Source organism: Natrix helvetica, assembly GCF_964273705.1.
Source record: "Natrix helvetica genome assembly, chromosome: 2".
Lineage (NCBI taxonomy): Eukaryota > Metazoa > Chordata > Lepidosauria > Squamata > Natricidae > Natrix > Natrix helvetica.
In genome coordinates, this window is record NC_138552.1 from 227,646,679 (window position 1) to 227,660,776 (window position 14,098).

At 45.3% G+C, this 14,098-nt stretch overlaps 1 protein-coding gene across 1 annotated transcript in view; it reads right to left on the minus strand.

Moving 5' to 3' along the window:
• LOC309387444 (interferon-induced, double-stranded RNA-activated protein kinase-like) overlaps positions 1-14,098 on the minus strand; it is a 64,274-nt gene that overhangs the window by 38,128 nt on the left and 12,048 nt on the right. Inside the window, exons 7-9 of the mRNA XM_081943925.1 lie at positions 13,805-13,926; positions 2,128-2,226; positions 1,251-1,266 (exon numbers count right to left, since the gene is read on the minus strand). Coding sequence (XP_081800051.1) covers positions 1,251-1,266; positions 2,128-2,226; positions 13,805-13,926 — 237 coding nt within the window. The remainder of the gene's footprint in view (positions 1-1,250; positions 1,267-2,127; positions 2,227-13,804; positions 13,927-14,098) is intronic.

Here is a 14,098-nt window from a genome sequence, read left to right on the forward strand (position 1 = left end):
TAACCACTGTTGTTGTTGTTGTTAGAATATATTTCAATTGTGTAACTGTATCAAACATTCTATCTTTATCCAGATACAGCTTTCAAAATAACTCTTCACACCACTAACTAATGTAAGCTGCTAGAAATTGTTTTTCTCTACTCTTACTCTATGAAGGCTAAAGACATATACTGAAAATCTGTATTTTGACATTCAAATTCAGATTGCAATAAATTCAGTAAAATGATATCAAGACATGCACAGAATTGCAGCATGATGTACTTTGATTTGTCATGTCAAATTAAGCTAGAGGACCACACAGAAGAGTTGGGACATCCAAGGACAGCAGGAACATCTCTACCAACAGTGGCCCTCTGTGCACAATACAATAAACAGTAAAAAAACAACAACATTACATTCTGTTTGTTAGTGTGCCACTCTTATTCACCATCATCCTGGTTTCCATCTGCAATTTACCATGTCATCATATTGTTCAGTCCCAAAATGAAGGCCATCTTCAAAGTCCAATCAGACTTTGCACTCAAGGTTTGCTCTAACTTAAGCTGCTTGGTTTCTAACCACAACTGCATTTTGGATATAGGCAAAAAAAGTAATAATCCTGCAAAATTCACTTACACAATTATGTGAAGTTTATAAGGGGAAACTAACTAGACAATATGGGCTTATAAATTGCAAAATAACACTCACAAACCTAGAATTGAAATCAGCATCGACCAACCCTCTATATCAGGGGTGTCCAAACTTGGGAACTTTAAGACTTGTGGACTTCAACTCCCAGAATTCCACAAGTCTTACAGTTCCCAAGTTTGGACACTCCTGCTCTATATACACACGGCCCCGTTTTTCAACGTTGGCAACTTTGAGATGTGTGGACTTCAATTCCCAGATTCCCTTGGGCTGTTGTGAGTCGTCGTCCATACCAGGTGGAGGATCGCCGCTCTACGGGGTGCGAGGATCCAAATTATCCTTCCGTACCACTAACCTGATGGTTTTCCAGCCTTTGCTTGAACGCTCCGGGAAGAAATCGGGAATTTCACAGGGAAACCTGCTGTGTGGGTGGAGAATGCTTCCTCAAGGACTCAAGGAATGCTTGAACCGAACCTCGACTGAGCCTATTCAATTTAGAAAAAGGCTTAGTTAATGTCAGTGCGTCCTTTGGTGATTATGAATCTGAAGAGTCCTACCGGTCTCACGCAATAGCCTATTGCCCCTCGGTCTCCACTCCCGTCTCCCGCCGCTTGAATACTCACCGAAGCAGCAGAAGCTCTGGAACCAACAGTTTCTCCCCGGGAAGAAGCCGTGTGTCAACCTTCTCCTCCAGCTGAGCGCAGCAGACGGGAAACGCTACCGCTTTTGACTTTCGTTTCCCCGAGGCTCGCGCGGCTTCGGCTGCCCCCAGCCGTAATCTCGGCGAAATCAGCCAAACCCGCCGAGAGAATCGAAAGTAAAATTGTACCCCGCGGGAAAACGCACCGCCCAACTCGTAGCTTTCAGCTACGGCCAAGGCTCTCCCTGCTGCCGATTCCTGGCGGCCGGAAGAGGTAGGAAAAGGCGCGCCTGAAAGGCCAAGGTTTTGCGGGAATGAGGCGGGGGAACCTGCAAACGGAGCTGCTCGACCACGTGAAAGGCTCTGGTTGGGAGACACGGCGGTGGGTCCGACCCCCCAGATGCCGGGAAAGCGTGCTGGTTTTGATAAGATGACTGCGGACGATTTCACCCATAGATGGTTGTGACAGCGTAGGAAGGGAAGCTGTGGTCCCGAGATAAGATAAAGGATGTGCTTGGACTTCAGCAGAGGAAAGAAAAAGACGCCTCTGCTTCCTAAGCTTGGATGAAATTTAGGGAGATGGGTAACCCGAATGACAACGTGGGCAGCAGCGTTGGCCTCTGGCCTGAAATTACAAAAAACGAGGACAAGAGAACTTAGAATAACTTTATTGTCACGAGGATTGTACGTTAATTGGCATACATTAAAATGAAATTTCATTGCATACAGCTCTCAAAGGGTCACCACCTCCAATATACACTACATAAACATGACTAAATAAACAAATAAATAAGTAAATATAAAATTATGCATATACCTACAAGTATTATATGACACAGAGAAACAACACAGAAAAATACATTCTCTCCAAGCCGAGGAAAAATTCCTTCAATTGCAGCTTCGAGATAGTTGGCTTCTTGCTGGGAGAGATCCTGGAGAAGGCCAGCATCTGCAAGTCCCTGTTAAGCAAAGACTAGAAGAATCCGTTCACACATCTGGATCACAGAGGTACAGGTGGGCTGTTAATTATTTCTGTCTTGAAAAGAAACAGTTTGATGGAAAATGCCCATTTCGAGATCATCTCCCTTTCCCTCTTGAATCCAGTTGAAAACAGCCCTGAAAAGGATCTATTTTCAGTTCTATTCTGACATGAGGACTCTAGAACATAAGTATGGGGATATGTTTGTAGGTCTACAAGTCACAGAAAACAGCCCACCTGTGCTCATTGGTGAAAGAATTATCTGAATGCTTCATTTGTCCCCACCCCCACCTTTCCACTCAGTTGAATGTTTAACAGCCACCCATCTTACTAACAATATAGAAGAATAAAGTGCTTGTACCTGAAAGATCAGGTTAGGGACAGATCATCATAGAGAAAATCTATCTGGTCACTAAGAGTTGACATTGATTTGATGACACATAATCAGACAAGGATGCGTGGCTCAGTGGCTAAGACTCCCAGCTTCTGCCAACCTAGCAATTCAAAAGCATGTAAAAATGCAAGTAGAAAAATAGGGGCCATCTTTGTGGGAAGGTAACAGCATTCCGTGTGCCTTTGGCATTTAGTCATGCCAGCCAGATGACCATGGAGATGTCTTCGGACAGTGCTGGCTCTTCAGCTTTGAAACAGAGATGAGCACCAGCCCCTAGAGTCGGGAACTACTAGCACGTAGCTGATTCTAAGGAATGGTACCTTTAATCAGACAACGCAAAGCTGCATATTGTTACCTTGTTTATTTAACTTTCTGTGTGTGCAGAATACATCATACAAAATACCAGGATGGATGAATCACAAGCCAGAATTAAGATTTCTGGGAGAAATATTAACGTCAGCTATGCAGATGATACCACTCTGTGGCAGAAAGTGAGGAGGAACTAAAGAGCCTCTTAATGAGGGTGAAAAAGGAAAGTGCAAAAGTTCACCTGAAACTCAGCATTAAAAAAAGCTAAGATCATGGTGTCTGGTCTCATCACTTCCTGCCAAATAGAAGAGGAAGAAATGGAAACTGATAGATTTTATTGGGCTACAAGGTCATTGTGGATGGTGACTGCAGCCATGAAATTAAAAGACGCTTGCTCCTTGGGTGGAAAGCTACAGCAAACCTAGACAGCATATTAGAAAGCAAAGACATCACCTTTCCATCAAAGGTCCGTATAGTCAAAACTATGGTTTTTCCAGTAGTAACCTATGGCTGTGAGACTTGGATGCTAAGGAAAGTTGAGTGCTGAAGAATTGGTGCTTTCGAATTGTGTGGTTGGAGAAGACTCTTGAGAGTCTCTTAGACTACAAGGAAATCAATTCAGACAATCCTAAAGGAAATCAACCCTGACTGTTCTTTTAAAAGACAGGTACTAAAGCTGAAGCTCAAATATTTTGACCACCTAATGAGAAGAGATAATTCATTGTAAAAGACCCTGATGCTGGGAAAGATTGAAGACAAAAGGATAAGGGGATTGTATAGAGCAAGATGGTTAGACAGTGTCTTTGACACAGCAAACATGAGTTTGGGCAAACTCCAGGAGACAGTGGAAGAGGGGAAGGCAATGCAATGGTCAGTGGTGGGTTTCAGATCCCATTCCAACCAGTACGGTTGGAATGAGCCCAGCAGCATCCATATGGATACGTGCAGTGTGCGCACAGGTGCGCAGTGTGCGCATGCATCTTAGTGCCTCCATGAGCCTCCACAACGCTCCAACTGTTCCACGGAGCGTTGCGCAGGCGCTGTACACACCATGCGCAAGCACAGAAGCCTTAAAAGACAGGTAAGGAGCTTGGGCAGGCGGGTGGGCCCTCCAGAGCACCGTACCGGAACGGTATCCGGTGCTCTGGGCAGGCTCCGGTATGCCCATACCGGGGTGTACTGTCTGCAACCCACCACTGGTCCATGGGTCACAAAGAGTCAGACATGATTTAGCGATTGAACAACAATAATAAAAGACAATCTGCTATGAAGACAAAGATCAATGGATAATTCTTTGTCATTTGTTACATTGGAAAACCTGATGGAGGTATGGTGAGAAGTGAGGTATAAAAGACTCCATGCTTCATGTCCTATGGTTATCAAGGCCAAGTATGGTTATCAACACTTTCTTTTTCAGTATTTCATCTTCCATCCATGTATGTTTCTTGAGTTCCTTTCATATCTGTTGCTGCTCCCTATTTTTAAGTCATTATTGTGCTTTCAATGAGGTATAGAATAGGAGAGCAGAATTCTATATTTTATCCATACTTATTCAATACCAAACACATTCCTGCTTTTTCATTGAAACATCATGAAAATAATTATACCTGTTGACCTGAGCACAGTTGATTCTCTACTTCCCTGTATCAATTTAGGACACTTTCTTCCTGAAATAATGAAGAAAGCTTCAAGGTTGCTAATCAATTTCAATCATTTTCAATCATCCATCCATATAAGAGCTACTGTAGGTAGTTCCACAGTCATGGAAGTCTACTTCTGCCCTCATTTTTCTGTGTATCCTGTTATAATTACCCAAATTAGAAAAGTTCTTACTGCTTAGCTGAATTTAGCAAATTTTGTAGGTAATGTTTAATTTTATGGAACATCTTTCCATATATTTCCTCATTTTACTTTATTTTAGAACTTTAGAATTTTTTGTTTTTGTTTTTGTGAGATGTGCACATGACACGTGGGACAAAAATGTAGGCCGGTGATGGCGAACCTTTTTTGGCTTGCGTGCCATAAGTGGGGGGGAGCGCAGGGGGGTCGTGTGCAGGCGTGCCACACCCATAATGCAATGAGCGACCCCTCCCAGTGCGCATGCATGCACTAGAGGCACGACCCCCCCATTTTTGCATGCTTTTTTCTTCTCCCCAGGCTCCAGAGGCTTTATAGGAGCATGGGGAAGGCAAAAACAGCCTCCCCCGCCCCCCGGAAGCCCTCCGGAGGCTTCAGGGACCTTCAGGAGGCTTCCCTGAAGCCTCCGAAGCAATCAAAACGACCCTCTGAGCAAACCCGGAGGGTCGTTTTAAGCGCTTTGAAGGCTTCAGGGACCTTCAGAAGGCTTCCCTGAAGCCTTCAGGGCGCTCAAAACGACCCTCTGAGCAAACAGGAAGTCTGGTCCCGAACTTCCGGTTTGCCTGTAGGGCTGTTTTTTTGCGCTCCGGAGGCTTCAGGGAAGCTCATGAAGCCTCCAGAGGGCCTCCTGGTGGCGGGAGAGATTGTTTTCGCCCTCCCCATGGTCCTATAAAGCCTCTGGAGCCTGGGGAGGACGAAAAATAGCTTTAAAAAAGGGTGAACTCAGCTGGCCTGCGTGCGCATGCGCACTGGCCAGCTGACAGGGCAGCGCCTCAGGTGCCATAGGTTTGCCATCATTGGTGTAGGCTATCTTACTAGAGTGTTCCTAGTGAAATTTCTAAATTGATAGAGTTGTATAACAATGTTAGGAATCACCCCATATGCACTGTTTGACCTCAATTATATATGGGGATGTACTTTGCATCAGTTGGTGATGTGCTGAAGGGAGTTGGCATTAATGCGATCAGAGATTACCTAAAACTAATATACCTGAAATCAGGTTAACATGACTTAGCTTGGAATCTAAGAAGAAGGGAAAGAGATTGGTGATGGGAAGCCAATATTAAGTTGGCACTGCTTTATTCTGATAAGGTGGCTGTGTAGTGCTTAAATCACATTGAAAAGTGGCCTATGACTCTACCCATTGCTGTGAATGAACCTCTCATTCAATTTTCTGATAATGAATGAGCGGTTTGGGACTGATAACTGTCGTAGTGAAAGGAGATGTTATAATAATTGTTTCAAGCACACAAAACGTGCTGCAGATATTGCCCAGAAATCTTTGCAGGAAAGCCTGCAAAGGGGCAATATTAGGGGAAGCTCAAAAAAAATTACTTGCTGGTTCTGAACATATTTATATCTTTACAGCAGAAGCAAAACAAATGAATAGTCTTTATTTAGTGAGAGAGAGAGAGAGAGAGAGAGAGAGAGTGAGTGAGTTTGGGGTGTGGTGTGGTGTAGTGAAGTGATTAAGGTGCCAACCTAGAAACCAGGAGACTGATTTCCTAGTTATGAAAAAATAGCTGGGTGACTTTGGGACGGTCACTCTCTCTCTCAGTCCAACTCACCTCACAGGGTTGTTGTTTTGGGGAAAATAGGAGAAAGAAGAAACATTTGCTGCTTTGAACTATATATGAAAAAAGGTAGGATAAAATCTTTTTTAAAACACGAATATAGCCACCCATCTCCAATATGTGTTTCTTGAGTAAAAGGAAAAAAGACAAAATTACCAAAAATATAACCAGAAAAGCCATTACAAATTAAAAACAATTAAAACCATGAAACATTTTCGTAATTTAGTCACCTGTATTTAAATATAATCATCTGAATGTTAAATTAGTACCCTTTCTCTCTGATCAATTGGGCATGCTTATTTTATTATGGCCATCTATCCCTTCAATGTTTCCATAGCATAGCTTTTTCTATCCTTCCTAGATCCTTTTTCTATTAAAGATTAAATCCAGTGTATCCTTTAATGGAGTTCATTAGAATCTTCTTTTCTGAAGTCTTATTTGCAATGTTGACTCTTCTAAGCTCTTTCTCTTCTGGATATAATGAATTTAAGAATATTATGAATACTTCTTCAACCAATCCCTCTCTCTTGGTAAGGATTCGATCTAGAATAGCAGAATACTTTATATTTTCTTCTACAATATTTTCTGCCAAAGGAAGATATCAACAAGAGAAGAGGTTGAAACTCTGACTTTTGGCAGGATTAGATATGACAAAGTTGTTAGATACTGGTATCTACTACAGTGGTTTCCACCAAGGTCCTCTGTTCTGGCGGGAAGAGAGGTTTAATCCTATTGGTTGAACGGTCTGACAGCTCCCTATAAAAGAGTTGCTGTCAGACTCAACCTTCGCTGGATTGTTCTTACTACTTGTACTTTAATAAAGAGCTGTTGTTGCCTTTTAGCCTTGTGTGCTTTTCCATTACCCGATCCAACACTGGCGACGAAGGTGGGATTGGAAGTCAACTAGGCGAACCAAAAAGAGGGTAGCAATCCAGCAAGTACATTCAACCCGGAGCTCAGTGTGGCTTTGAGCAGCCATTTTTGAACGGAAAACTCAAAACGCCCTCAGAACACAAAATGGCCATGCACGCCCCACCGACTCCGTATGACCCAGTCACCGAGCACTGGGACTTGTATATGCTACGGTTTGACTGTTTCCTTGAGGCCAATGACTTCATGGGCCTTTCTGAAGGCCGCAAGAAGAACATGTTCCTCGGATACTGTAGCCGGGAAGTGTTCGAAATGGCGAAAGACCTCTCTGAACCAACGCCGCTACAATCAGTCGCTTGGTCCGTGCTCCAGCAGACGCTGAGGACCCACTATTCCCCCAAGCCATCCAAGCACGTTCGCCAGCATGAGTTTAACATCAGAAACCAGAAGGAGGGCGAATCGATCACCGAGTACGTGGCAGCGGTACGAAAAGCCGCAGTGTACTGCAAGTTCCGAGACATGGGCAAACTCATTCTTTTTTTTTTTTTCAAAAAGTTTTATTGGTTTTTTTAAAACATTTATACGGAAAAGGGTAAGTGGAATGGTTACAAATGTTGGCAGTTGCAAGTGTGGGAGACGCCCCCTCCCTCCAAACTCATAGGTTACATCTAAATATCAAACCTTAATACATAATCATAAAAAATCAGCATATTAATTCTAGAAAAAATAGTTTTCAATCAGTTTATATCGTTATGATATATAGTCTAGATATAAATTCATTATTACTTTCGGTCTGTTTATAACATTGTGGTTTTCTTATTCATTTTTGTGATCTGAGCTTTCTTGGTGTTGCCCCTTCACCCCCCGCTGGCAGAGCTCTGGCCCCTCCCGTGTCCTGTGTGACCGTTGTGGTGTCTTCTGTTTTTTCTAGGTTCACTTTATTTTTTTCCATAAAGGCCTGTGCCTCTATGGGTGTGTTGATTCTGATTCTTGTCTCCTCCCAGAATATCAGCATACCTTCAGGCATCAACCATCTAAACCACACCCCCTTCTGGTATAGTTTATTCGCCAATTGCGAATAGCTTTTCCTTTTTTCCCTAATTTTTTTGGGAATCTGCTTCAGAATGGTTATCTCCCTGTCGTGGTATGTCAGTGTTTGCCCCCTTTGTACACCCAGAATTTCATCTCTTGTGCTTTTCCTAAGGAATTTAATATGAACCTCCCTGGGTACATTGTGTGTTCTGGCATATGCTGAATTCACTCTATAGACTAGGTCTATCTCCCATTCCATCTGATGTTTATCTTTGTGTATGTATTCAGCTAGAATATTAGTCATAATGTCCCTTATGTTTTCCCCATCTGCTTCTATTACATTTTGAAATCTAAGATAAAAGGACATTCTCTCAAACTCTGTTTTCATTTGTTGGATATCAAGTTCTTTGTTCCCCTTCTGTAAAGCCTCTACCCCCACTTTTGCCTCCGCCACCCCACCCTCCACAAGGTCCAGTCTCTGTGAGTTCTTAAAAATTTGAGCTTGATTCTCTTTAATTTCATCTTTCATTTCCCTTAACTGTTTCTTAATTTCCTCCTGGCCCTGTAAAATTTGTTGAAGCATTTGTTGAAAGTCTATCTCTGTAGTCTTAGGTTGCATCAGTTCTGTTATCTTTGACTGTGTGGCTGGACTGGACGTTGCAGACGCTGGAGCAGAAGTAGCAAAGCCAGGCTTTCCAGGAGGTGGTCTTTTTGGAGACATGGTTTATAAAACAAGGAGATCAGTCAGTGTAGGAACTGGGCAGCTGGAGAAGTAGAGCAGGCAGGCGAGTCCAGAAGGCAGAGGATCCAAACAGGTGGGAGTTTCTTTAGTTACTCTAGCAATAGATGAAAGTTTTTTCTCCAAAGAGTTCAGAAAATAACAATCCACAAGAGATTCCTCTGGGTGATTCGGAGACAAAGACCGGAAGCCTGAATTTTAAAGGTGGAGTCAGGTTTCACAGTTCATGAAGACAACGGAAGTGTGCCATCTTGCCCTGCCAGCTTTGGGCTCAGAGGCATAATAAAATTTTAAAAGTTCAGAAAGTTCTCAGTTCACCCATAAGTTCTGGAGCTAAGTCCAATGAAAGTCACTTTTAAAGGGGTGAGGCATCATTAGTTGGCTCTCCCCCCTCCTCCTTCCCCTGGGGGCGAAAGCAAAATCTTCTCAAGCCGCTTGTCCAAGGGGGGGGGAAAATCGCCCTCCCTCTAGCCGCACCTCTAGCAAGGATCCGAAAGTTTAGCTTTTTAAAAGCGCTGAAAAGTCCATTATTTCAAAAGAAGGGGAATGAAGAAAGGAAGCCTCTCACCATACCGCCGCTGCTTCCTTCAAAAGTACGTTGTCCGCTCGGCATGGAGCGAGACGCGTGCGCGCCCTCCAAAACTGCTCCCCGGTGCCTAGAGCGAAGCGGAGAAGCCCCCACCAGCCGCCGCCGATGCAGGGGCCCTCCGCGAGCCGCTCCCTCGGCAGGACGCCTCTTCGGGGCGTCCTGTGCCCCCCCAGAAGCGGGGGAAGCCCACCGGGAGAGCGGGAGCAGGCAAAGGCTTGCCTGTCGCCGTAGCCGCCGGAACCGGAAATCCGGGCAAACTCATTCTTGACCACATAATTTGCGGTATGCGGGACATTAACTTACAGAGGAGGTAACTCACTAAATCTAACCTCACTCTGCAGATAGCCTTGAATGAAGCCAAGGTGTCCAAATCGGCCGTCAAATCCACTGAAACTCTGCAGTGCCAAAGCACTCCACAAGACGTGTGAAAGAGTACACATGTACATCGCGAGGCTGCAGAGGCCGAGACCTCAGAAGGCGAGGAAGATGACAGCTGCTGCATGCACAGTAGCCGTGCCCAGCCGGCGCGCAAACTCAAACTGCGTCTCCCGCCTCGCACTAGTTGCGGAGGGGACCATGCCAGATCAGCTTGCCGTTTCCGTGACGCTACCCGCCAGCGCTGCGAGCGAAAGGGGCACATCGCCAAAGTGTGCCTGCTACTACCTGGCAGCCAAGAAGCACACCAAAATGCCAGCAGAGGCCCAACCAAGGGGACTGGCAGAAGCCACCACGGCACTCTGAGGGCAACACCAGAGTCACCTACCATACGTCAATCGGCCAAGTCCGCAGTAGGTGCCCCAAAAAGCTGAAGGTCACAGTCCTCATCGAGGACTCTCCATGCAAGATGGAGATCGCCACCGGGTCATCACTGACCATCAATCCGTGGTCTACTACCCTCAAGCAGGCTATCCCTAGCCTGAAGAAACAACATCTATGCACCCCTGACATCCGCCTACGCGATTACCAGGGAAACCTGTCCCCATTGTGGTCCAAGGCACCTTCCGGGTGAAATTCAAGTATTTCAGCAGCCAACTCCCAGTGACGGTGGTCAGCAATAATCTACAGAGCTTCCTGGGGCTTGACTGGTTCGAAGCCCTGGGCCTAGAAGTGACTGGTATCAACGCCTTGAAAGACAACAGCACCGAAGCCATTTTTAAGGAGTTCGAGGACATCTTTGGCACCAGTTTGTGGGGTCTCCACTCTCCTTTAATTTGGACCCTAATATAGCTCCCATAAAGCTAAAACCCAGGAGAGTACCTTTTGCTCTCCGCCCCAAAATTGATAGGGAAATTGACAAGCTCATAGGCCAGGGAATCCTAGAGCCAGTTGATCACGCACACTGGGAGGCCCCTATAGTGACACCTGTCAAATCTGATGGGTCTGTCCACATCTGCACAGACTACAAATGCACAATCAATAAAGTGTTGCAACAAAGCGCTTACCCTGTACCCACTGTACAGCATCTACTACATTCTTTAGGCCCAGGAAAAATTTTCGCTAAATTGGACATGGTGCAGGCATACCAATCATTGCCTGTAGATGGCGCTATGGCGGAGGCCCAAACCATTGTGACGCACAGGGGTGCATTCAAATGTCACCGCCTGCAATTCGGTGTTAGTATCACCCCAGGACTGTTTCAAAGCATCATGGAATGGCTTTTGCAGGAGATTCCAGGAGTCGTTCCCTATTTCGACGACATCTTGGTGTCAACTGCAAATGAGGCACAACTTTTCAAACGTTTGCGAATAGTTTTGACTAGAATTAGAGACAAAGGCTTCCATCTCAAAAAAGAAAAATGCAAAATTAACGTGCCAAGGGTTGAATTCTTAGGGTACCTAATCGATGGCTCTGGGATTCATCCGACCACCCAAAAAATTCAAGCAATACAGCACACCCCTAAACCTCGCAATCAAACCGAGCTGCAGGTGTTCCTCGGGCTCCTTAATTTCTACAGCGTCTTTCTTAAACAGAAAGCCACCGTTGCTGAGCCCTTACACCGTCTCCTAGCAAAGAACACGAAGTGGTCCTGGGGCAGAGCTGAAGCTGCCACATTTGCCAGGGTAAAAAGACTCCTGACGGCGGACACTTTTCTAGTACAATACAGCCAGACCCTGCCTTTGGTGCTGACCTGCAACGCTTCTCAGTTTGGCGTCGGTGCCGTCCTCAGCCACCGCATGCCCAACGGAACCGAGGCTCCCATAGCCTTTTACTCCAGGACCTTGTCCGCTGCTGAGCGGAACTACAGCCAGCTGGACCGTGAGGCTTTGGCTGCAGTGGCCAGAGTAAAGATGTTCCATGAGTACCTATATGGCTGTGATTTCAAACTAATTATGGACCACAAGCCGCTACTGGGTTTGCTGGCTGGGGACTGACCTACCCCAGTGTCGTTATCATCGTGGATGACCATATGGACCATTTTCCTAGCTGCCTACCCCTACTGTCTCATCCATCAACCAGGCGCCACTTTGGGGCACGCCGACGCTTTGAGCCGCTGCCTGCTGCCTGAGCTTCTTGCTGACCCTACCCCTGAGACGCCAGTACTCCTCATTGACTGCCTTGAGATTGGTCCTGTCTCGTCCAGTAACGTTGCCCATCACTCTGCAAAGGACTCCACGATCAAACAGATTTTGAACTGGGTGTGGAGGGGGTGGCCCAAGGGGCCTGGTGGGGCTGATTTCAAAATGTTTTAGCAAATGTGATGAGTTATCTGTTGTAAATGGCTGTTTACTGTGGGGGGACCGAGTAGTTGTTCCACCCAAACTGCGCATTGCAGTATTAGAGGCTTTACATGTAGGGCATCCTGGAATTGTCAGGATGAAGTCTTTGGCTAGGAGTTACGTGTGGTGGCCTAACATGGACAGAGAGATCGAAGAATGGGTGGCTACCTGCACACCGTGCCAGGAGTCCAGACCAGCTCCCCCAGAGGCGCCCGCTAAGGAGTGGGAGCATCCTCAAGCACCATGGTCTAGGGTGCACATTGACTTTGCTGGCCCAGTTCATGGCCAGATATTCCTTATAGTTGTGGCCTACTCAAAATGGCTAGAGGTAGTACTGATGACCTCCACTACGGCAGAAGCAGTCATCAAGGTACTACGGAGACTTTTCTCCACGCACGGCCTGCCTGATGTCCTGGTCTCTGACAATGGGCCCCAATTCACGGCCAAGCAATTTAAGACCTTCCTAGCAGCTCGGGGAATCAGGCATGCCCTCGTCACGCCATTCCATCCGGTCTCCAATGGTCAGGCAGAGAGAATGGTGAGACCTGCAAAAGAGGCCCTCACTAGGATGGGGGGAGATTAGCAAACACGGATTGACCACTATTTGCTAATTCAGCACATCACACCCAGTGTCACTCTTAGACAACCAGAGGTAACTCCTGCACGAGTTAGCCAAAGCCCTACCCAAACAGAGCAAACACTCACTCCTTCCACAGCCAGCTCAAGGCCCAGGGTACCGGAAAACTTATCTGGTTATGTTGCAGGCCCGCAGCGAGCTCCGAGCGAACCAGCTCTAGAAGCTCCAGCCGCAGCCTGTGAAAGGTTCCAGGAGCTTCCACCAAGCGGATCTGCAGACCAAACAGGTCTGTCCGACCTGTCCAAAGAACACCCTCCGACTGAACTGCACAGGTCTGACAGATCTACCCAAAAGTCCGCCTACCTGCATGACTATGTAATGAGTCAGATTGTTCCATGCAAGAGGGGAGGGGTATTAGATACTGGTATCTACTACAGTGGTTTCCACCAAGGTCCTCTGTTCCGGTGGGAACAGAGGTTTAATCCTATTGGTTGAAGGGTCTGACAGCTCCCTATAAAAGGGCTGCTGTCAGACTCACCCTTCGCTGGATTGTTCCTACTTGTTGTACTTTAATAAAGAGCTGTTGTTGCCTTTTAGCCTTGTGTGCCTTTCCATTACCCAATCCAACAAAAGGGTTTGTGAATTGCAATGTTGTTTCAAAAGGGATAGAATTGTTGTCTCTTTGAAGTATGATGGTTATTAAAAATATAAAAGACAATTTCATAATAACACTTCCACAGCATTTACATGCTAATTAGTAAATCTTGTCTGAAAGTTAAAATTAGATTGAATAAAGAAAAGCCAAACAGTAAAATATATATTTAGTTTATTAATTTAATTTCTCATTTAGAAAAGGTATGTCTAAATGGCTTCATTTCAAAAGTACACATCTTAAAATTTGCAATATTTATCATATTTTAGTTTTGCACCCAGTTTAGTCCCAGCTAAACATGCTTCAAATTTCGCATCCATTTCTTTGCTCTGAGCTTCAGTGAACAAAGTTCTCCAATCGCCCACTTCACCTGTACAGGATCAATGAAAAAAGAATTATTTATGTCTTCATCTATAAAAGTTTCAACAGTTTGAAACACCTTTGGAATGTGGAATCATGCACCATTTATATGCTTTGTTAATGTATTTATATATCCAATTCTACATTACTCAGAAATAAGACCTGTTGAACTTCACGGGTAT